Raw genomic sequence first — 25,498 nt, forward strand, 5'->3', positions numbered from 1 at the left:
TTTTGACATGCCAGTCAAAGCAAATTTGAATTTCACTGAGGCGAAGAAACAGCGTGAGAAACAAGACAAATAAACTTAATTTCAATAAATAATGAGACCTTTTCTGCACTCACGTAGGTAATGCGGTGTAAAACAAAGGTGAGAATAATGAACGAATAAATTAAAAACATTCAAAGCTACATCTTAATAATAAACGTACGTCACCACCTGAGTAACATATTTAGGTTTCCTGGGCTGTATCCCGATCCCGGTCTGTGCGCTGGGCGGTGGAATGTTGTAAAAGGTTAAACGGTCAGGGCAGGGGACAGTGAGCAGGGTCGCAAGCGCGAAGGAGAGTGTGGCAGAGCTTGGCCTCGGGGAATGGGAAAAGTAAGGGTGGAGGAGTGGGGAGGGGGAGTCTTCAGGAAGGGTGTAGGGTAGGGGATAGATGTTGCAGGAGGTGGTGGTGGTGGCGGTGTGTTCCTCAGTCTGTCTGTCTGTCTGCCCCTGAACAGTCTCACCTGCGTCAGTTACGTGAAGAGGGCATCATCAGCTCTGCACACTCAGCTGTGCAAAGCCAATCAGCTTCACCTCGTCCGGGATCTCCGAGTCGTCGCAGCCGGACCCCTGCGTGAGGAGGAAGAGCAGGTGTAAAGTTATTGTTTAGTTTTTTTTACATTTTCTGTAAAATAGCAGCACAGATTATTTAGGCTACTGAAACAACTGCAAGTTATAGAGTCTTTTATTTCATTACCTGCTTTTCAAAAACTCTATGATATGGTTTGTAATTAAATTCAGGAGCAATCTATTAGTTGATCTTACCGTCTAAAAGAGTTGCCTATGTCGCCTGATCTACATTATTCCTCTATGCTATGGACACCTTCACTGTGCAGAAACATTTCAAATCCAAACATGTTCTGATGAGCTGATGAGCTCAGACACTGTACCTATCTTGATTAAGTAAGTCTGTAATTACACAGCTGTTGATACTCACAAGAGCATCATATGCATCATATTAATCCTCATCTGAAGATAAGCCCCAACAATTGCACAATTTAGTGAAAAAGTGACAAATGTATTGTTGGTTTTGGTCTTTTAATGGGATTTGTTGCCAATGAGAAAAATATAGAAAATCACCAGCCTCAATTTTTGAACTATAAGTGAAGACACTGACATCAATGTTATTTTAAGCCTTCGCAAATGTTAGTTATATTGTTGCAGAAGGTTTTTCCAATTGCACTCCTATAATTCTAAAATTGCGTTGACTTGGAAACAGTATTTTAATGTGGGTGAGTCATATGTTGACACTAATAAGGTCAGTGTTGGCGTCATTTCACCTGCAGTATGTCAATTGTGCAGTTCGATCAAATTTGAAAATAAACCAAACTTTAAGGTCTTATTGGCTTTTCTTCCCATGTAATTTGCACAGATTGAAACATACATATATATCATATTCCTTTAAACTGTATCATATACACAATATGTATTTTGGTAGAGACTATAGAATGATGCAATAGTTCAGGCATGATCATACTCTATTTGGGTGTCCACATGCTTTTGGCAATAAAGTCCATCATCCTTTAACTGAACCTCTCCCGGTAACAAAGCACAACATTTATTTTGCAGTTGAACCTTCTTCAAGCCCCTCATCTCACCCAAATGTTTTGTGCATTTCAGTTTGTCTCGTGAGTGTTCCCTGAAAACCAGAGACTTGTTCTCTTTCATTCCGCTCTCATCCTGTGTGAATGGGTGGCCTAACACCTGCCGGCCTCGAGCAATTCACACCCGATCAAGGGGGAGAGACGCATGTCTCTGGAGCTCTGCACTTGCCTGATGAACATGGAGCCACTGTTATGGAAACAAGTCACTCTTTCTGAGTCTACAGTGACCTCTCGTTCAGTTAAGTCATAAAGTGGCACCCACACCGTAAATTGTCTGCATTAGGTGTTTCACTAGTAGTGAGGGTCATTATTCTCACTCGCTGTGTGTGTTGTGACACCGCATTCGTAACTCTTTGTTTTGAAAAAAAGCAGTGCGGAGCTGGAGACAGAGGATTTTTACACTGGCTGCAATGGAGCAGAGTAAACATATGGAAATGGAAGCCAGTCCATTTATATAAGTGGTGCACCCTGCACTGCCCTCACTCTATGACTCTCCAGAGACTGGTCCACCTGCAACACTCACATAATGCAACCATGACAGAGAGGTCACTTTGTAAAGCACTGGGACCCGGAGAACAGATGATGTTTACCCACAACGACGGAGAAAGGGTCAGTAAAACATAATTTACATACTTTTGTCCAATTCATAAGGGCTGACATTATCGCTTCTGACAAATGACTCCTTAAAGTGGCGCATACGCAACATGCACTTAAGTCTTCATCAGTCTTCTCTTCTGCTGTAATTATATACGTGGAAATAACAAGGTCATTTTTGATCATGCGTAGATGTGACACATTGCCATTATACTCAAAATGAGTGAAGTGAAAAAACATGCTTAATGTGAACAAGCATTGTGCAGCTGGACCAGACAAACATAACAAATATAGATATTAGATCACACTCAGTTTGGAAGATACTTAAAACTCTTCGAAACACTGAAGCAAAAAAGCTCTTGTCACAAAATACGAGTGACTAGCCAAATATCAAAATTTGCAACTACACCTTGTTTTAAAACATGCAATGTTTATTTTAAATGAAATAATAATTAATTGAGTGTGTATCTTATTTTATTGTGTATTGATAAGGTAGCTGATAGATTAATAGATACTTATCTGCACATACTATATATGTAATGTAAGTTTAGAAGTGAAAAGATAAATGATTATAAAAAAAAAAGTATTGTTAAAGTTGACTATTGCCAGGCTCTTACTCCACTTAAAGGCAAAATTAAACATAACAAGCAGATCAGCCAAGTTTTGAAGTTCACTTTCTGAACGACTGGGGTGAAAAAATGTAACGCATTTTACAGACTTCTATCAGCATGATAATGGTGGAATGAAAGTTTAATTAAGTGACCAACATCACTGGTTCAATATTTGCAAAAACTAAAATAAAAAATTTGGTAACTTTTCTGAAGAAGAAAAAACCACTTACTGTGAAAAAGTATTTTTGGAAGACAAACTACAAGATAACTAGCGCAAGCATGCTTTACATTGTCCGGGTGCTTCTGTCTGATTGCGATACACTTTGCTTTCTTCCCCCTATCACATACCGTAAGTTATTTCGAAGCATACAAAATTGATTATTGGAATTTGTGAAGCCATTTAGAATTGATTCAGATTGGTATGTTGCGTTGTTGGAGAGTAAGATTTTCAGTGTTAATGACTGCTTCTGTAATTGTTGTGCATAATACTACTTGAATCCCTCACCCCTGTCTCCTAGCATGTCTGATCTCCTTCACAGACCAAACATTATCTTGATGCTGGAGGTATTTGTTTTCTTTGTGGCCTTTCTAATAACTCAAGCTCTTACATTCTTCACTGAACTTTTCATCGACAAGCTGTCTACGTCTCGACATTGTCGGCCAGGATAAACCTGGCAGGGTGACATCATCCATCAATCACCTGAAAACTCACCAGCTTAAAGGTCAATACTTTGTAGGTAGTTGGGTCATCTACAATCTTCTGAAGGTTAGCAGCAACTGCAATGCAGAGGACACAGAAGAACATAATGTACGATAAATATCAAACCATATTTACCATATTCAAACGTCAGAACAGTAGAAGACATGTCTGGTGTAAATGTCAACACTAGAAAAACAAGATATTTAATGTTATCACTTTCCGTATTTCTTTTTTATTATGGTTATGTTATTGTATAGTTTCAAAATAATTTTTTTATCAACTGTAGTTATGTCAGTTTCTTTGGATTCTCCAAATGAACTCAATGTCCATCTCTGATAATAGCATTTCGAGTGTGAAACTCTTAAAGTGATGTTTTATATTACACGTGCTAGGATAAGAATGTATTCACTTCAGACACAATTGATTACAATAAAGTGGTGGAACATTACCAATAACAACATCAAGCCCGTGGACCAGGCCGGCTGAGAACAGTTCCTGAGAAACACCATCAGCCGTGTCTTGTGAGGGATTAACATAACAAATGTTAAGGCCTGCAACTTTCCACTTAGCAGGTAATTGTATTAGATATTAACACTGCTATTAACTCTCTCTCTCTCTCACACACACACACAAACACACACACACACACACACACACTGACACACACACACACACACACACACACACACACACAAAACAATTCACAGTGCCTGAAGATGTTATCACCTTCATATCCATGCAGAGCTCTTACCTCGCCCAGGAGTGAATTCAAACCGGATGTCATTCAGCTCCTTTCTAGAGTTCCTGTGAGAAGAGAACAGAGCGTGTGATTGCAGTAATGTCTGAAATGTCATATTCAGATTTGTTGCAGCGCTGTTTGGTTTACAGTTGTGTTTCTATGGGTCTCCTCTAACAGAGAGGAAGGGGCAACATCCAAAGGAAGCGCTTCCAGGACTGACCTGAAGAACATCAATAACACAGCACGAATCAAGGGCTGGTGTGTTTAAACATTAATGTGGTGCTTATGTGAACTACAATAAGGGATGATAAGGAGAACAAGCAGCAAAGCTGGCAGGCTAACACTGTAGAGCCACATCAATGAGTTTGGTAAAAAAAAAAAAAAACAGGACCGTTTTCTTTAAAGGGACATTGACTGATTTTTTTTGGGCCACTTGGGGGAAGTAGAAACAAGCTCTAAACACATAATGGATATACGTGATGTGGCAAAAACATTAACTTGCAAGCATTTGATGTCCATCATTCACTCTCCTTAACCCTAAAACAGGCAACGTGCACTGGGAGATACATACTCTTTAACATCCTGTAGGGGGCTTGCTGGAAGGTTTTCACTAATCTAGTTAGCATTTATCAAAAGACTTGTCTGTTATTAGCATCTAGGTGACATGATTTGGTTCAAGTTATCTTTCATTGTTTAGTCAGCCTGATCAGAAATCAACATGGACGCCAGTGGTGAAGCGCCAGCTTCCCAGGGTGTAAGTAATCATATATTAGACATACTTATTTTTGTTAGAATAACAATCTAAATTCATATATTGAATTAGGACATTTGTCTTAACATGCTGATGAAGAAAAAAAAAATCCATCTGTGTGTGTGGGTTTTTTAGCAGAATTTGAAATGTATGTATCCCCAGAGATACGTTGCCTGCTTAGGGGGTAGAAATTTGGTCAATGTTCATTATTCTGAATTTTATTTAAAACTTGAAAGCATGTTGATAATGACTGCAGAACCATATATTATCATGAACAGTTGTGCCCATTACAACATTATTACTGTATTTCACTTTTAAAATGATCTTTCTATATTTATGTATACTTAGGGCAGTGCTGCCTGGAAGGCCCTATCCCTAACCGTTGGGGGCGGAAGGTGCCTTCCAGGCACAAAACACAAACTTAACTGCCCAGGGATGGCCAAAGCCACTGGCAGGGAAAGTAAGCTGCTGTTAATTAAATATATAATTTCCAGCTGGTGGCTGCTGGTCGTTGTAGGCGCACAGTGTAGCATCATGCCTGCATCGGCTTCAGAGGAGCCTCTGACACACCTGTGGCAGCTGTTTGAAAGGATCAGGGTGCAGTGACTAATAGTCAATCCTGCTTAGTTACAGTTTGGCCTGTCATCCATTGCTTTCCTTGGGCACTGCTTTCCACAAAGGGAGCCATTAAACTGGTACACAAGTAGGACACCGTGCCAGGTTCATGCACACGGCACCATAAAGTCCCTACGTTCCTGTTGGACGGCCTCCATTTCACTGCCTTCGTGGACCACAAGCCGTATACTAAGCTGGTGGGTGTTACATTTGTCTGGCCCCGCCTCAGGAGTGATGTAAAGACCTGGGCTAGCTTCAGTTTGGCCTGTCAGCGTGTTCAAGGTACACATGATACCAAAGCCCCCTTTGCGCCGATTCTGGTCCCCGAGAGGCATTTCGACCAGGTCAAAAAGGACCTGGTGGGCCCCCTGCCTTCCTCCCGTAGGTTCACTGACCTCCTCATCCTGGTGGATAGCACCACCAGGTAGCCGGAAGCCATTCCTCTGTATTTGCTGAAGTGGTCTGGGCGTTCCTCAGGTCATAGGTAGCCCGTTTTGGTATGCCGGCTGACCTCACCTTGTACAGAGGCCCACAGTTCACATCCGAGCTGCATGGCTAAAGGGTCGCAACTGGGTTGACTGCCTCCTGTGGTTGTTGGCTTGTTTGGCTCTCTGCCCCTAAGGAGGACCTGCAGTTTTCATCTGCTGAATTGGTTTACAGACAGCCACTGGTGGTCGCAGGAAAGTTCCTTCAGGACGCTGCGGTTCTGTGGATGGGCGCGTCACATTGGACTTTTGCCCTGGGCAACTCCAGCCCCTTCACTCAGATCCCCCTGAAGCCTCCCCTACGATGGGCCCTTCTGTGTCCTGGAGGTGGGGACCAAGAACTTTGTGGTGGACATGGGGGATAAGCTACAGCGGGTCACTATGGACCGTCTCAAGCCTGCCCATCTGGATGTGGCTGATCCAATTTGATGAAACTAGATTGGTAAAACTGAATAAAATGTACTTAAAAAGTTGTATTTGTAATTTAAATGGACAAGATAAACAACAATTTATCATTTTTGTTCATCAAATTAAAAATTTATATTTTTACCATTTCGGCTTTTTTTATACCTTAATAGGGCAACGTATCCTGGGAGATACAACTCGTAAAACCCAAAATATACAAAGTATAAAAAAATTTGATGTGGAAATATTTTTCTTTGGTCTTGAAGAGATGAGTGATAACATGAAAATATTTTTAGAAACTCATTTTCCACTGTTGCCTGTTTAAGGGTTAAAACAATTTATTTTTGTCTCTACCAACTAGTCAGTCACTAAATTAACATGTGTGTCATTAAATGTTGGGCAGGTAGCATTCAGTGGGTTTATTTAGAGCTATTTAACTGAAAACGGCACCGATAAGAAGAGGCAGTGAAAGTGACCTAAAATAGTAAAGTGGCAAGCAACAATAACCAAAACAGTGAGCTGAAAGGCGGTCAAATGCTTTACATTTTGGTCTATTGTTTAAAGAGGACCTATGATACTTTTCGACTTTTATGACCTATAAACGTTGTTATAATGATTTATAGTCATCTTTAACCATACTAGAGTATCAAGTAATTACGTACATGCATTTCGGGGTGGCTGTGCAGAGCACTAAAAACTATGGCAGCCAGTCGAGCCAAACTTGTTCAAATTTCCGGTATGTGTGTCACCAGATCTTTTTGCCATATATGGTCAGGCAAGCTTCTAGGTTGCTATATATAGCAGGGGGTGACAACACTAGACCAGTGCTCGCTTAGCTCAGCCGGTAGAGAGATCGTTTACGAAGCAGTAGACCCGCGTTCGCGTCCCGCCCGGGCTGATTCTTTGCTTAGAATCACGACTTCCCTTCGCAAGGTAACCAATCACAACGGAGTTGGGTTTGCAGGAAGGGGGGAAGGGGGCGGAGATGGCAGAAGCAAAGTGTTTACAGGGCCTGCTGGATCGCCAAAATAAGAGAAAGAGCTTCCTGAAAATCTACATAGTTTTTTGTGATGTGATTCGTGTCAGGTTGCTCTATAGCAGTTTTTAACAAGAAATTAAGACCAGAAAAGTAGTATAATAGGATCTCTTTAACAAAAGTGTACCTTTTCCCCAAGAAATAAACATGATGATTAGCTAAAAAATAATGGACATTATATTGAATGAGAATTTTCCCTCATTTTTAAAAGATGCTGTCAAAATTTGACAAAACTGATGGGGCATTTGTTCACATATTGGGCAACACAAGGGTTACAGCTGTTGAACAGCTTCTCCTCAATTCCTGTCAGACTTTATGGATGGAAATGTATCCCACTGCATGTATCTGTTCAGATTCTGTCTGACCGGGCACTAACATTAGGCTAAATGTGTTTTTAGTGTTCACACAGTGATGTGATGTAACTGTAACTTTGAGGTGGTATGTTTCCTTAACCTTGGAATGCTGTAAAATGTAGAAAAATGTATAAATAAACTGGCATGTATTCATCCAGCTTGTTTGATTGCAGTAATAAAATGTGCCCTCCAGACTTATTGCAGCATTATCTTGCATTAATCGGCATCGTTATTCTTTAAAAATGACCCATGACCCTCCTTTCAGATAAGATAGAGCCATAATTCAACACATACACATGACCAAAGGCATATCTGCTGTCAGTTTGCTAGAGTTGCAAATCTTTACAGAATGTCGTGTGTCAGGATTTACTATTAGTTTAGCTGTGAGTAAATGTGGCTTTTTGGTTTTAGATTTACAAAGCTTGGTTGGAGTAGATGGACTTAAACACGATCTCTATTCACAGCAGTGGAATCAGAGGTGACATGCTGCAGACGTGAGGCAACATGTGTGTCAGAGGATCATAACCCTGCCAAAATAAATCCTGCCTAAAACCGGCCTCCTCTGTCGGAAACCCATAGTGTTGAGAAAGTATTCTGTCAGATTACATCAGGACCATTTGGGATTAGCTGTCTAGCGTGGACTGAACGGTGTCAAGACGAGTGAGAGTTACAGCACCATCTAAATGCCATCTGGAGATTTAATGTTTTCTCACTTCAACAGTGGTAATATTAGCATTTAACCCGCCAACCCACTTTTCTTTATACATTACAAACTAACTTGGGTCGTATGTGTGATAAATGTGTTGTCCCATTGAACAAAGGCTTTTTTATGCATGATTTTGAAGTGGGACCAATTTTGTTAAAATGCTCCCCCTTTTATGCCAAGGTCAAGTTTGTCAGTCAACGTGTTACAGCTCTGCTGAGTATAAAAAGTAGGCTACCCAAAGTTCATATCTTAAAAGCATATCACATGGCTGAATGCATATGAAAAACAGTTCAGGCTATTCATTGTATCCACTTAGAAGGCATTTCATTTTATCCACTTTAAAAAATTACAGTCTCCAGATTTATTAATTGAATTAATTCGAAAAGTTTCCAAGAAAAACCTTAAAAGTAAAATATGTATGTTTTTTTTTCCAAGGAAATTCGTATGTCCCCTAGAATTACAACTAAATTACTTAGTTCTTTAAAGGAAACTTCCCGGGAACTTAGAGATCGGTATGAAAGCATTACCTGATTATTTTTAGGATTGGTCAACATATGGATAACAGTATTTTTGTGGTTTATAGATTATTCCTATAGTCTTCATAAATGTCAAATTGGGAATAAACACCTTCCTTCCAAAATATAGCGTATAATAAGCCAACAGAGGGATAACCAATGAGGGATCATGTCCTTAGTTGTGCTAGCGACACCTAGTGAGAGCCTGTGCAGAGGTTGATGATGGGATTCATTCAGCTCAAAACAACTGACAACAAGATGGCAGCAACTGTGCACCCAACCTCAGGCTAATAATGGACATTAACAGGCATTTTCTGGCCTCTAAAATGCATGAAGAAGATATTTCAGTAGTTACCCCAGACATTTGTCGACTTCCCGTTAACCTTTATATAGACGAACATGGAAATGTTACCTCCAGACCGAACCGCTCAGGGAGATCAATTTGCATCTGTGCTATTTTAGCTATTTAAGCTCCAATGACATTGCACCAACAGCAAGCATATTACGCAAGTCCTATAACTTCCCCCTTGAAACTGCTGACAACGCTGTTCTCAGGAGGCCTCAGTGCCTTTGTAAAAAAAAAAAATTATTGAATGAGTTCCAGGCAAAATGTTGACAAAAATCCAATCATGCTGTTGCTGCTTCACTGTCTCTGCTACTGAGGGGATCGTATTACCATAACCTCATGCTGATCATCTTGAGAGAGAAGGCCAATTAGCTGTTTATTTGGATCGCTCAAATGCAGTTACTTTCATGGATTCACCATTTAGCCTACATTTTTTAACAAATTCTCAAGGGCCATAATGTGCTGCAAAAAAAATAAATATATATATAGCTTGGGTATCATTGTTGTTGTTTGTTCCTGCATACACATAAGTTATCATAATATTTTACCTGGCCACTGTCAAAAAAAAAGTTAAATTAAAAAAGCTATTCTCTTATATATCAACGTACTGTATATGAGACAAGGAAAGATGTGTCCGGAATCCAGATAAACCTTTCAGTTAATCATCCTACCTATAGACAACACTCATTATGAAGCCCCAAGCAGTTTGTGGCCATAAATATGTCTTGTTCTGACACCAACATATAGGAACACAGCCAGAGAGAATCCCAAAATATCATGCAGTCTCTCGTCTTATAATACCTTCTGTGCTGATCCACTTTAAGAACATATAAGCCAAATTCCTCTCAGCCATAAAACAGTTCAAATAAAAAGCCTAGTTTCTCTTTAAGGAAAATTTCCTTAGTCTGGAGAAAAAAAAACAGTACCCGTTCTCGTGGTCTTATCGCATTTAGAATAAAGCAAGAAGCTCCCAAAATAACAGAAATAATCAGAAATAGCTTTAGAAGGATAAAGTGAACACACCCTTTCAAAAGGTTTCAAATATAATGTGATGTTCTCTAAAGTATTTTCCAGTTCAGGGAATATAAAGCATAATACAAAAAATTCCATTCGCGAACACTCTCCTTGTATCTACTTGTGAGCATGTAAAAGAAGAGAGTATAGTGAAAGATTTCCACCAGAGCATATATATATAGCTAGGGGAGAAATATCCACAAGCTTCATGAGATTCCGTCTATGAAGGCATCAATCACATGTCTGCATCTGTAATAGTGAATATTATGGCTGACAAGCCAGTGAGATGACGTGACAGCCTAATACCAAGGACTATTGAACACAGTGAATGCATTTCTCTGTAGAAATGAATACATTTGTTAGCACGGTACAAGCTTATTCTGAAGTTATCAGCATAACAGCATCTTTACATTTAATAAAAGCTACAGTGAAAGTTCATGTTGTAATTGTACTTTTGATTACGACATCTATGCCTCCTGTGTTTGAGACCTACATTCAACAGATTCAATGGCATCATACAGTCCATGGATACATTGGAAGGCTAAGGTACAAAAAAAAGTAGGGGGAACCATCAAAACTGCCAATTATTTTGAATCACCAGGTTAAAATAACGACCCTTCACCAGCCCATCAAACAGTAAACCGTGTCCTGGCGCATCCAGGACACTGTTTTTTTGTTAGCACGGGATAAAAGCAGTGTTCTGTGCCATGTTGGACGCCTGGGGAGGAACCTTCAGATGTCTGTTCCACCAAGAGTAAACGGTGCAACCAGCACACCAGGGAGCTAAAGGCAGTCTTTACACTGTCCAAAAGATGCACCACTGTCTGTCTGTTGCTGCATCCCTTACAAATATCCTCTCCCTTTCTCTATCTGTGTGTTTTCTCACCGAGTAAGATATAGAGGGTTTATATGATGCACATGAGATAATGTATTTATATTGTAAACATCGGCCTTGCTTATTGACCACGTTCAAGTGAAAGGGCACTACATCTAGTTGGAATATTGTATATTATCTATTTCTGACTCACAAACCTCTAGTTTGCCATTTAAATGTGTTCATCAATGTCTGCAACAATACAGCAAGAAGCAAAGGTGGGATGGGAGGAAAGCACATTATGGAACAGAGCCAAAGAACCAATGGAGTGCAACGATCCCCCTCCCTATGACACGACCGCTGAGACAAAGCCAGATCCCCTCCAAAGCAGGCAAAGATCATTCAACCCAATAATCGTCTGCATGTTTAGGACAAAATTAAGTGAGAACACTTTTACTTCACAGCAGCATAGCGGTTTTTACATTTTTGCTTTTTTTTTTAAAGGCGGAAACTACTGTCTCACCTTAGCCGTAGAACCATGTTCACAGCACCTGGAATGTAGGGTGTATCCTCCAAAGGTTCAACCTGCATGAGAAAACATCAGTTTACATAGTAAACTAATGGACCTGGAGATCAGACAAACAAAAATGCTTTTATGCGGGGAAAGAGGAAGAAGCAATTTTGTGAGCAGCTTGTACTGCATAGTAAGATATTCTGGTAACATAAATTCAGAAAATATAAACCTCAAGTGTGTAACCGCACAGTCGGCTCCAACGGTTTATTATTTCTGAAAAATGTCTCCCACTTAATGAAGCTGCGGGGAAAGTTGTTTGGGAAAAGAAAAAGGGACAATATAGGTGTATTGTGTAAGGATGGATTCCTGTTTTTGTCTAGCAAATAATGGATATTAGGGATAAGAAATAACTGCTTTGTAGCTTTCGGAGTCAATTTCTTACTGGAGCACAAGACTACACCTCAAATTGCTTTGGCTTATTTTCAAAATGACAATAGCCTTTTTAAAAAATGGGTTGCAATGGTAGCCAGTCCTTTAAATGAAATACAACCGTGCATTGAGCTGGCACTGTCAGGCAGACAGCCATTTACTCTGAGTTATTACTGCTGAGAGCATCCCTCCAGGAGGCCGACAGCAGTCATACACATACACACACACACACACACACACACACACACACACACACACACACACACACACACACACACACACACACACACACACACACACACACACGCCAACTAATGCACTTGGTCTAGCCTAGCAGTAGTACACATGGATGGTATGCGCAGCATAGATGTACACAAACACACACAGGTAATCATAGTAGCATCTAGGTCCTTGAATCATCACAAATTAGTGCTGCTGCTGAACCCCTCACCTGGGGATGCTGAATAGACAACCCGTCAATTGGGATATTGTTGGCATTCTCCTCATTCTAGGAGCAACAAAATGAGAGGCAGAATTGTGCAAAAGCTTTTACGTCCTTGGTAAATATAAAGTCAGAGCTCATCTCATTAAAGTCAACACAAGGAAGTCCATTTAAAACAATCACTAAGAGCAGTTTGTGGTTTAAAACAAGTGCTTGGCTGTTTTGCATTACAAATGTGTGTGGTGAAAAAAAAACATTAATAATTGAGTTCACGATTCTTACACAAGCATACCAAGTCGGCAAAATGATTTAAATTCTACTGCCTACTCTGCCAAGCACAACTTGTCTCTTCACCAGAACAGAAAAATATATTTATCATTTTAATTGCATGTTGTTGCATGAGAGGAGGCGTTGACTTACATCTTTGGCCTCGTCTCTGACCCTTCGTGACTGGAGGGAAAAATCAGACACACATTTACATATTCACAGGTTCACAGCAATACTAATGAATGATTTCCTTTTTTATAGCTTCTCAAAGAGCAACAAAAACTTGTAATGAAGACTCTTAATGCATTTCTTAGTGTTCATCAAATGTATCTGCATCTGTTTTGCCACCTGCCCATCTGTCTCTCAGGTCAAACCTGTATTTTCATTGTTAACAACAGTAACAAGAAAGAGATCGTTGAAGGGAGCTAAAAACACATCCTTGAACAAGTAGTATCGGCAACAGCTTCTTTTGTTAAATCATTACTTTTGGTAACATATTTATTGCATCATAAATTAAAGTCTTTATCAAAGGGCTCTTTCATCGTAGCTGTGTACTTCCTCCTGCACTCAAATCCTTGCTGCTATCTTCCAGCTCATTACAGTGATCTCACGACAGGCTTTTTCCGAGAAGAGCCATCTGCTCTCCAAAACCCAAAACGCACTGACTCATCAGGGAGGGAAGGAATGTGCATGGTCAAAGACACAGGGGAAGTTACATAAAGGTCTTGCAAAACAGGTGAAAATTGACATGCAACAATAATGACCAACACCTTAGTAAATACCTAAATTCCATTCACAAGATGTAGTTTTTATTGTAATTAAACGCAAAGCTGAGTCTAAAAAATAACCTTCATTATGACTTATAATAAGGTCTTACTGACACACTGATCTGCATTTAAAGCTGTACTATGTAAGATTGATGTAAAAAAAAAAAAAAGTTTTTCCATATGATTTTCCACTGGCATATTGTACACAATAACTTTTCAACTTAAAATGTGACTATTCTAGAATTCTTCAATACTTATTTAAGTCTCTACTGTCTGCCCCTTACATTTTCGCCAGAATCACACAGGCACTTGGTGAAGTACCGTGAAATGTATTTCTAGCTACAGAAATATTTTAAAAGAAATGCTTTGGATAACTCTTCAGCTAATTATTTAGACATGGGCAGATCAGTAAATAAAGAGACCACAAAAGCAGCTTTAAAAAAATATATATTTATAAAGAATCCTGAGTTAATATGAAAGAATACACACTGCTGTGCTGAGGCTGGCCTTTGTGGCGTCTCACCTACCCTGCCCTGATTGACTGCTGCCTTGCCTTCCTCACTGCCCTCGTCCAGCTCATCGTCGCTCCACTCCCAGTCTCCGTCCTCTGTCTTGTGCAGGTGACCGCTGGAGCCTGGGACTCTCCTCACCTTGACCATGACACACACACACACAGCCAGCATGTATTCAGGTTAAACAATGTCCTTCATAGGTTTATTGTATATGTACATTGTGGTTCACCCAGGTTAGGTCAGGTTTTACAGGGCTGTAAGTTTGCGACAATTAATGCAACACTGTAGCCTACATCAGTAAAAAGCAAAGAGATGTGTTGCTATAAGTGTCTTGTAGAAACTGGATAATGTTGTTACTATGAGCAAGTATGTCATATCTTTTTTATAAAAATTATTTCATAACAACCAACTTTCCTTTTAGTAATGGTGGCAGCAATACAACACCATAGTCTGGAACTAAATCAGTCTAAACTAATCAGGCGGGCTAGTTGTGGTTATAATCTAATAATGATAAATGCAAAGGAGACAAATTATATTAGCCTATGTTTGATAATAATAATAATAATAATAATAATAATAATAATAATAATAATAATAATAATAATAATAATAATAATAATAATAATAATAATAATAATAATAATAATAATAATAATAATAATAATAATAATAATAATAATAATAAACTTCATTTATTTTGAAACCTTTCTCAGCAATGTAACAAATACATACTGTATATTCAAAAGTCTTTCACAGACCTCTGGTGCAGGTCATGTATTGGGTTGTCTCATTTTCAAAGGTTACTGGTGTCAATGTCAACACAGCATTGGTGATGTACAGTACACTGATGTAAAGTACACTGACTTACAGGACCCCAATGGAAACCATAAAGTTGTAGTAAACAGCTTTAGTTCAGCACAACATGTACAGCACAGTACAATGGAAAACTGTTTAATGATACGAGGAGGCAAAATAAGAGAATTTTGGTTAAACACCAGTTATATGGTTATATAAATGCAAATATAGCCAGCATTACCAGGCAGCCAGGGAATTATTGCAGTTCTACAATCCAAAAGGAGTGTGTAAAGCAAGCAACAATAGTCTACTAGACTACTGGTCTAGCAGTGTGAGCGCCACAGCGTTACAGGAGAGACGGCACACAAAACTGTAAGCTACTAGTGCTGGGATTATATAAAGACCCGGAGCTTTAGACAAGGTTGAAGGTTTTGGAAAGAAGCACTACCCCTGTGGTGGTGTTGGGTTGTTTTTCCAAACCTGACACACAACCAAGGCTCCCCCAGTTCTGCTCGGGGTCCTTGAGCAAAACAGACACAAATCAATGCACTCAGCAGCCCTACATGATCGCACCACTGACATTCACACACATATTCAGTTAACAAGCTCAACCCACTTTAAATGTATGAAGGTATATTCGCATATGGGGAGAAACAGGATCGGACTGTGGAAGTGCTGGTAATGACAGATACCAGGGCTCACGGGATAAAACCGATGCGCAGCTTGGTCAAATTTAGGTTTCAGAAAGCATCTGTGCCAAACTAGATCAGTATTCTATCATCATCTGTGCCCTGGACCGTATATTTGAAACCAATATCAATCCTTCTCTATTTTAAATAATGTAACAAATCAATGACTGAAGCCCACGTTGGTTGTTAGCCTTATATTTTTCTCAATTGGAAGCTGTATTGAGGGTGCCCTCTGCTGGTTGCTCAACTCACATCTACAAATTCACACTGAACGACCCTGAGTGTGGTCTTTTTTCAACATTCATATTCTAATATGACAAAAAAAAAAGCCTAGACAAATCCTTCTTGGTCTTGTCTGTAAGAGGTAATTTCCTCTAGTCCTCATGCCCGTTTTTTTATATAAGGAAATCATTTCTGAGATACTCCCTCCTTTCATTAGATGAAGCATTCATTTTAAATGACTGTTGTTGACAGCTGACCGGAGGATCTGCCATCTCCTTTTCATTCAGCGGGGTATGTTCAAGGTGAAGTAAGGAGTCCATTTAAGAATGAGGTTTCATGCATCACAGCTGTCTAGCTCGACGCCTGTCCCTTTAACCCACATAGTGCTTGTTTTCTGAGAGTAGATCTTGCATGTGTACAGGTACATAGGTTTCAGGTGGTAGTGTACAGAGAGGTTGGGGAGTAACTGGACAAGATCTCGGGAGAGCGAGGCCACTGCGGTCTTGATATAAAGATTTCACACAGCATCCGCAGATGACAAGTTTTCTGCAGTATTGCTTGTCTCTGCAAGCATTGGGTGATGTTGGCTGAATGTATAATGCAGATGACTCTGTAAGTTGAATCAGCAGAAAATATCAAGGACAATGTTTGTGTGGCTCCTACATTTCATCCATCGAAGCTATCGTGTGAATCAGACACTGCCTGGCCATATATAATGGGCATGCTGTCTATTTAACACCATTAAAAGGACACATATAAACAAAGTGTATTAATTACACTGAGCCTTCTGTAATTGTGCATTTAAATTTTGGGATGAAATGGCTCCAGGGCAGGGAGGTTCTAGGCTGTTAAAGTAGATTCCCAAAGTGCCAATGGTTTACATTCAATCTAGCATAATTTGCCTCAGTGTAGACTGTTAATACATATTAAATTGGAAAGGTGCTGGCTGTAATACACTGTATTGCAAAGCTTAATATAACAAATCTGAATGCCCTAAGTAGCAATAAGTACCTTTCCAAACATGGTTAATACTGCTACATGGCTGTGGTTACGACGTGAACCCTCAACAACATTATAATGCCAACACCACCACAACAGTGGCCTGCCTCTTTATTGACACCCTGCCTTGTCCGTGCGTAGTGTAAGCGTCATACACAGTGACAGCCCTGCTATCCACTATGCCCTCCATTTACTCCCTACCAGTCAGTGAATTTCCAGCCCTCCGCTGAGCCACTCTGCCTTCCGGCAATGGCCCTCTGTTTCCCCATGTCTGTACTGGCCATCCAGGCGTAGAATAATGTGAAGCCAATATCAGCTGTGGCTGAAAACTGCACTTCCTCCCAATAAGCTGTGAGCAGTGGGCGACTGAGCGAGCAGCAGACTGCACAATAATCTGCTCAACAATCAAATGTTAACAATTAATTTCCTCCCGTTTGTCTTTAGTGTGCCACGTGCAGGGAGCTAAGCCGAGAGCCACTGACCACAGTTCCATGTCCATACATGAGTGAAGTTTTTCTCCAATGCTACAGTGGCCCGTATGTATCCATAATCGGCACAACAGTTTGAGCATATGTGGCGTGTTTGAGGGTGTGAGCGCGCGTAGCTTGTTTTGACTGTAAATGCAACACTCTGGTGGAGAGAGAGACTTCAGTCAATACCAGCACTCACACATAATTTGTTCATGTTTTGTGTAAACATACCTTCTTCGCTCGCTGGGAAATCTTTGGTGCACGACACAAAAGCTTTTCAACCAAATACTCTCTGTTCTGCAAGAGAAACATCAAAACATTGAACCAAAACATAATCAATAAACATAGCGAACTGATGCATTCAGTGACATAGAATAATGAGTCACGAAAATCTCAACTATGTGTTTTTTTTAATGGTAGCCCTCAAAAATGTACTGGGTTAGTTGTAGAACGAAAGGTGCATGAAAGTTTTAAAGGTTGTTACGAGAGTTAGACGAGTGACTAAATCAATTTAAATGGAAACAATATGGTGAGGTTCCAGTACTTGATCCTGCTGAATCCATTGAATCAAATTAACATTATACAAACTAAAGTTGTACTGATTATACAACTAACTAATGCAATTTGAATTGGAGATAGTTTAACAGCTTTACATCCCTCTGAAGCTTAACATCAGGACACACTTGTATATCATCATTATGTAAAAATATTGGAAATGCCACAGAACTTCTAATAACTTTCTTAGTGCTACAGTTTTGAACTGCCTTTTCCAAAAGTGTAATCAGATAAGATGTAAGAAAAGAATAAATGACACAACAAGGAAGTTTTATTTTCCCTGCTGTCATTACTATTACAATAACATAATATGATAAATACAGTGTGATTATGGACTTTTTATGCTGTATCCAGCAAAGTGTGTGTTACCAGTATGATATAATTTAAAAAATTAATTTATAACAGAAATAACAAAAATGTAAAAGGTATATTGAGATTAAACAAATACCTTGGCCTTTTGGAAGAGTTTACACTTCAGAAGCTCCGCGGCTGTCGGCCTAGAGATAAAGAAAAGTAAAAATGGTTGGAAAAACATCACACCACAACCCTGTCAGAATGTTAATTGGGATATTTGTATTAATCTCAAATTGCATCAGCATCAGCTCTCCTCACTGACATATTTTGTTGTTATATGTCCTGTGTTGCTTACCTTTTGGCAGGATCCTTCTGAAGGCACATAGTTATTAGCTTCCTGAATGATTTGCCATATTTCTTTAGTGCTTCTTTGTCTTCTACACCTGTCTCTAGATTTGGTGGATCATTCTGTAGGGTAAGCATTAAAACCTAAAAAAAACACAAGAGGAAAAAAGGTCAAAACCGCACTCACATTTCAGCCAGCAAAAAAAAGTTTTGCAGATGAGTAAAGAAACTCAAAGCGAGAAACTGAAATGTTGTGATAATTAAAAGCAAAAAGTTCCTTTGGATGAAAGGTTCCCTCTTTAATAGTTAGCAAAAGCAGCGTGTCAAAATGTTTTCTCTACACATTTTTTCTTACTATTGATTATATTTTTAAGGTTTAGCGGAATGTTTTTGGTAAAAACTGAAAGAAAACTTAGGATTGTATTAGTCACTGATTTAATAAGAACCAATAAGACTCACCTTCATGGGAGGGTAGCGGTGATAGGGTGCAGAGCCTGTTGCTAACTCTATGGCTGTAATTCCAAAACTCCATATATCTGCTTTGAAATCATAACCTCGAACCTGTTGGTATAAAGATAACAATGATCTGTAAAATGTAATGCACCTGCATCTGGGGCTTTATGTTAATGTCCTGATTTAAGTCACACATCAGTAGCTTTACATCTACAAATGAATGGCATTATGCACAGGCAAAACGCATTTAGAGTGAGATATGGTGAACATTATGTCATCAGCAGCTGCCTTTTTAATGGATAGACTCACCTGTTCCATCACCTCTGGCGCCATCCAGCATGGCGTGCCGACAAAGGTTTTTCGTACTTTGTTTCTAGTCATATCCCCTCCTGTGGCTAGGAATGCGCTTACTCCAAAATCTAAAAATATAGATAATGATATAACATTGATTACACCTTTTCTTTTTTTCTTAAAGGTGAAGCGATTTATTTATGTTAATATAAGTGTTTAATCGCTCTTTATTCATACAGTGATCACTTATATAGTGTGCACGTTTCATAAAGCCGATCTCTCAGTCACTCGCTAGTGAAAAAAAGAAACTCTGTTTTAGACCACCTCAGCCAGGTAAAGAAGTCAGTGGATAGTAAGAAGAAGAATACCTGTAGCTAGTTGTTAGTTATTTTCTCAATATTTGTATTTGTAAATATATATCTTTTTAATTAATTAGTATTTTATAATCATATTTTTTACAACTTAAACTAAACTCAGTCACCAGAACTTTTAAAGTGAGCTTGGATGTGCTGTTCAAAGAGAAAGATCTGAACCATCAGGATTCAAATGGTTTGTAGAAAAATTCTAACACTGGTTCGCCTTTGGCTTCCAAAACATATAGTGGTCAAGCCGGATACATGTTAAGTCAACAGTTATTCAATGAACACACCTGCAATCTGAACAGATCCGTCTTCTCCCAGTAGTATGTTCCCAGCTTTCACATCCCTGAGGTCAACAAAACACAAACACAGTCAAATTACATACACCATGTGGCTCGGCATTGATTCATCCGTTTGTTCAAACGGGTCCCACAGCCCACCACCACTAGTTGGAACTGTGCCCAAGGGGCTGCCAGAGGTCTAAGCCCACCTCTCTGTGACCTTGAAATACAGAGAGTTAACAACAACTGCACTGCTTGTCAATAAATACGATGACCCAATTACTTTCAATAAGGCATTTGTGTCCAAATTTTAGCCATTTGTTTAACTAAAATGCAGTGACAATGTTTTATCTTCCACAAACGCATTTTTAATAGGCATTTGTATTGCTAGGTTGAATTACAATTACTTTCCTAACTCTTGTCTTGAACGTAAATAAAAATAAAGCAAACATTGAAATAAAAAGAAACAGTTTATATTGTGTTACCTGTGAATCTGTCCATTTCTATGCAGATAGTCCAGGCCCTCTAGGACTTCTTTTAATATAGTTGCGATAATTGGCTCATCCAGCACTCGATTCTTGTCCTCTTCTTTGTTTGTGTGCTTAATTATATCCAGCATGGAGCCTAAAAAAACACCACAGCAAACGAAACGATTCAGTTGCTTTTTTAAATATTAATGAGACACACATGATCAATGTCTACGACCAGGCGTAAATTATTCCAGTCTCTGTTAATTGTTGGTTATCCTTTTAACTGTATAAAAAAGTAAAACATTTAAAATAAACACAATGGGTCGTACATTATAGTGAGTAACATCACTGCTGTTATTCCTTCCCAAGAGAGGGCCATAAGGATGTGCAAAGGGACATCATAACACCACAGATGGTATTTACTATAGCATGCAACCAAGCGTGTGTTACTGGGTGCTGAAAAATACTTTGTTATGATTTAGATTTGATGTTTTTTAGAATTAAAGGGAACAGTGGCTGAAATGCTAAAACAGGATCTCTGCTTTAGTCGCTTTTACAAACGAGATAAATACAAAGTAATGATATGATGGGTAATGAGTGTAGCTAACAGACCATTAGTATATTCTGTATGACCTATTTCTCCTTTTAGACAACAGCTGTTTGAGTAAGTTATAGCCTGAGTAGCTGTTACCTAGTTAGCAAATGAGAGAACATTTGCATCAATACATTCACAACACATTACCATAATATCAAGTGGTAGGATTTAGTTCCATGCACCCTGGCATCTGAGGCTTACCTCCACTCAGAAGCTTCATGACTAACCAAAGTTCATCCTTCACCACAAAGGAGGTGTAATAAGTCACAACGTTGGGATGGTAACACTGGCTCATTGCTTGGATTTCTTTCTATTGTTAAAGAGAAAAACAGGACGAGTCAAACAATGTTTAAATGGAAAGATGTTCATGCATTGGTCTTTAAGCATTAATCAACTTAGAACCATATTAACAGTTCTAAGTAAATTGACTAACATCTGACTGTATACCACCTTAAAGGAATGTATTCAGTATTACAAACTCTCAAGTGCAATAATGAATATCATTGCAGACTTACTTAGAACAGTGAGTGTATGGATCAGAGGGAAACTAGTAGTATGGCATTGAAGAGTGCCACACAACCACTGTCTGCGCACACACTGAGGAAATAAGCCCATATTTATTGTACTTACTAAAAGCTCATCCATGCTGGTCTGGCATTTTTCCAGGTTTATTCTCTTTATGGCGACTCGTTCCTGTCTAGGGGTACAGAGGGCTGCCTGTACCACAGCAGTGGCCCCGCTACCTGGAATCACAACAGAACAGAGTGATGACATAGTGGACAGAGGCTAAGTGGGGCTCACAGCACACACAGTTGGAAGACCACTCTTAAACTCAGGGTCACTTTGCGACTGCGTCCTATCTGTCTTGCCTTATGCTCCTGCGCTTTTGTGTTGTTATGTTATTGTATTCATATTTCATTTGTGCTGGCTGAAACACTAGACGAACACAATGACATAGGCTGACTTCTACTACACCACCTTTTTTTCTCTAATAGTATGGGTTGTTTACTTGGTTTGTTACAAATCAGGCCACGCTGGAGTAGTACAGTTTTTTACACCGAGAAGCTGTGACACAAAGCGTGTTGCTTGCCCACTGTTAGCGGCAGATAAGGAGCAGGAGAAAACACATGAGATCTGGCTTGTTCCCAGCTGATTATGAGAACACAGAGAGGGGGTCTCCCCAACTCCTCACAGTCAGCAGCGCACAGCTGTGGTGTTATTTCTTATCAGTGATGACATGACTTGTCAGTTCATCTGCACAGTTCGCGCATTTGCCAAAAATATTCTCGCAACTTCCTTTTGTGCTTTTTCAGTACATTTGTGGTTTTGATTGTGGTTGTTATTGTTGACATTTAGTAGCTTTTTAATATTTCTAAAATGATATGATTCAGTACAACACTGATGTTCAGCATTATGTGACTGAGCAAGTAGAACTAGAGGAGGTAAATCCAAATGGAATTCTACAGTATACATAATTAGTTTATAAATCTACAACAGGCATAATTACAGTCTTCCAAATAATAGTGCAGATGTAGGCCAATAATAGCAGATGTAGGCCTACCAAGGGTTAACTAAATAACAACATTCATAAAACACATAAAGGATACCGTTGATTATTATATAGTTATATTAATTGTATATTAATATTCTAGCTATATAAACAAGACTGAACAAGAGGCCAATGGCTGGTGTGTGACAAAAGTGCTAAAGCAGACCGAAAGGTAATCACCAATTAGGCCTATATAATTTTCAGGAAAGTTCAAACATGCGTTACAGCTTCTCCAATTAGAGTCAACCTGTATTTTAAAAACATGGCTCTTATCTGAGAAAATATGATTGGAATCTTCAGCTTTGCTGACATTTAACAAACTACAGGTTAAGGCATAAATAATCTTCAAATTAATCAAGAACAAAAATTACAGTTAGTTACAGCTGCTATGAGCCAACTCTGAACTCTAGCTCTCACTTTTACTTAAATTAACAATTCAACAAGGATTACATAGCTACTATGAATAGCATATTATCATTGTATTTACTAAAGCCTATTATTATAAGGCCTAGTTGTATTAGGCTATTATATCATGTTAAGCACATTGCACATTTGAAACACTGCCAAGCTGAAATAATGTGATCGGCTGGTAATTCCGTTTAAATGCTATCCATCGCATACAACCGAAGTAAAAAAAAAAAAGAAAAAAAAAAGATAAAAAAAGAAAAATAAACATCTTGCAGGTATTACACAGTCACAGCAGCTGTGATTTGAGTAACGACAGCTAATAAACTACACACGTGCCGAACACTCATGGAGTAGGTCTATTATCCGAGCCGGTAAAATCGCACTTGGGATGGGCTGTGAGACATTTATGTTTTAACCCCGTGCAGTAAACTTGCTTTTCAGCTGAATAGTCAAGAACACGGTCTCTAAATGTGCCGGTTAACATCCGCATTGCAAAGCATCGCAGGAGGCTACTGCTGTAAAAAAGCCGGTAGGCCCTCATCGTCATTCACAGCTGATAACCCAGCGCGGCGTGCCTTTCCATGATAATATACAGTGTCCATAGCATCTCCCGGTACTAACCTATGACTTCCTGCAGCTCGTACGACTCCCTGCTAATTGGCCAGCTGGTTGTCAGCGCTGGTTGCGCGTGGTGGACCTGGACGGGAGCCGGAGATTCGCCTTGATCCGCCATGATGATGATGGTGATGATTCTGCGCTGGTTTAGCAGCCTCCCTCGCAGGCAGACACACAGACACCGAGAGAGAGAGGGGGAGAGAGGGAGAGAAAGTCTAATTTGACCTCTCCTCCTCAGCACAAGTGTCAGCTGGCGGCTGAAGCAGAGCAACTATCGCTAGCGATGAGCACAACCCGGAAAATAACGGGCCCCACGCGTGCGCGCGCACATACACACGCGCGCGCTCACTATACCATACGAGTGACATGACTACACAAGGGTTCAACACATGCAGGAAGACATATAAAAACTATTACTCATCTTATAAGACGACCAGGCGGCTTCAGAGGCTGCAACTCAGACCTTAAATTAAAGTTTAGTTTTACTAAATGTATTGAGTGACTACCTTATTAAAATTGGCTACAGTCTGGAGGTGTATTTATTATTATCTGGTAAAACGACTTGGCATCCGCTTTGTGTACGTCTGACACTGTAGGCTATAACCTCTTTATATGTCCATGGCTATAACCCGTATAAGTCAAGTGTGTCGATGTAATATGTCACATGCAGCCAACTGCAAGTGTGCTTTGTTAGCAATGGCCAACAGATGGCACCATTATTGTCCATAAGCCTAGGGTATATTGTAAGTCAACATTGCTCCCTACTGAAAACATATTGCAGATTTGAGTATACATTGATTAACCAAATGTATACATAATAATAGTCAGTATAACATTTTTAAAAAGTTGATTGGAATTATTTTCTAAGCAAAAATGCCAAATATCCCATAGTTGCAACTTCTGTGAGTATTTCCTGCTTCCTATGTGAAAGTAAATTGTCCTTGGGCTTTGGACAGCCTATGGGACAACAAAAAAGATGACATTGTGATGCTGATGTTGGTTGGACATTTTTACTATTTTCTTACAGGTCAATCGATAATCAAGAAATCATCAGATATATTAAAATGTGTTTCTGCATTATTTGTTATATTTTATATGTGTGTCTAAAACATACTCCTTAAATATACCACCTGACAGGGCGATATAATTATATGTGTATGTCAATACAATAACAAATATTGTAGGCCTTATTGTAATAGGCATATAGTAAAGTGTAACACTTATTCGGTTCATATTTTGTACTGCACTCATTGCAGTAAGGCTAAGTTGAGCCAGTGGGTAAGATGAGCTACCTTCATGTTGGCTATCTAGGTAACCTTTAAAAATATTTGATCATGTGACCACAAATTAAGAAGCTGTAGTTCACATAACGATAGAACTTGTTTTTATTTCTGTGGATAAACAACAATGTAACTACTATGTACTACTTACAATGTTCTGTAAAAGCAGTTAAAGTAAAAAATTAAATAAAAATTGTCTCATGTTACCCTGTTGTCCCCTATAGCAGAGTAGCCTACTAATATGCCTATTGAATGTTATGGTTTCAATCTTTGTTAAAACTGTTTTAAAGGTTATTTAATTGAACTTTAAGGTATTTGTGGTTCTGTATTGTCTTATGATGTATTTCTTAATAGTGTCGATCTTCAAGGGCAATTATTAGGTTACACTGTAGCCAATAGCCTATCACAATAAGCTTCAAGAGCACTACACACTAAAATCTCAATCGTGTTTCATATGCTTCTCGACAAAAAACAAGAATGGTATGTAGCCTATTCACTCAGGAGAGTTATCCACTGATTGGCTAAGCCTACTGGATCAAAACCTTATTATACTATCTATGATCAAAACTGACA

General features: G+C 39.2%; 1 protein-coding gene across 1 annotated transcript; it reads right to left on the bottom strand.

Moving 5' to 3' along the window:
* Positions 1–23,763, bottom strand: stk39 (serine threonine kinase 39; the record flags this gene model as incomplete). Its single annotated transcript, XM_080038348.1, has 16 exons — positions 1–606; positions 3,558–3,622; positions 3,995–4,063; positions 4,297–4,349; positions 11,848–11,875; positions 14,231–14,393; positions 17,662–17,727; positions 18,434–18,482; positions 18,635–18,768; positions 19,084–19,185; positions 19,387–19,496; positions 20,018–20,073; positions 20,494–20,632; positions 21,275–21,383; positions 21,704–21,812; positions 23,648–23,763. 16 exons carry the CDS (start codon positions 23,761–23,763, stop codon positions 529–531), a joined length of 1,446 nt encoding a protein of 481 aa, XP_079894474.1. The 3' UTR covers positions 1–528.
* Positions 23,764–25,498: the final 1,735 nt, after the last annotated feature.

The sequence above is a fragment of the Ammodytes marinus genome, assembly GCF_949987685.1.
Source record: "Ammodytes marinus genome assembly, chromosome: 12".
In the NCBI taxonomy this organism is placed as follows: Eukaryota; Metazoa; Chordata; class Actinopteri; order Uranoscopiformes; family Ammodytidae; genus Ammodytes; species Ammodytes marinus.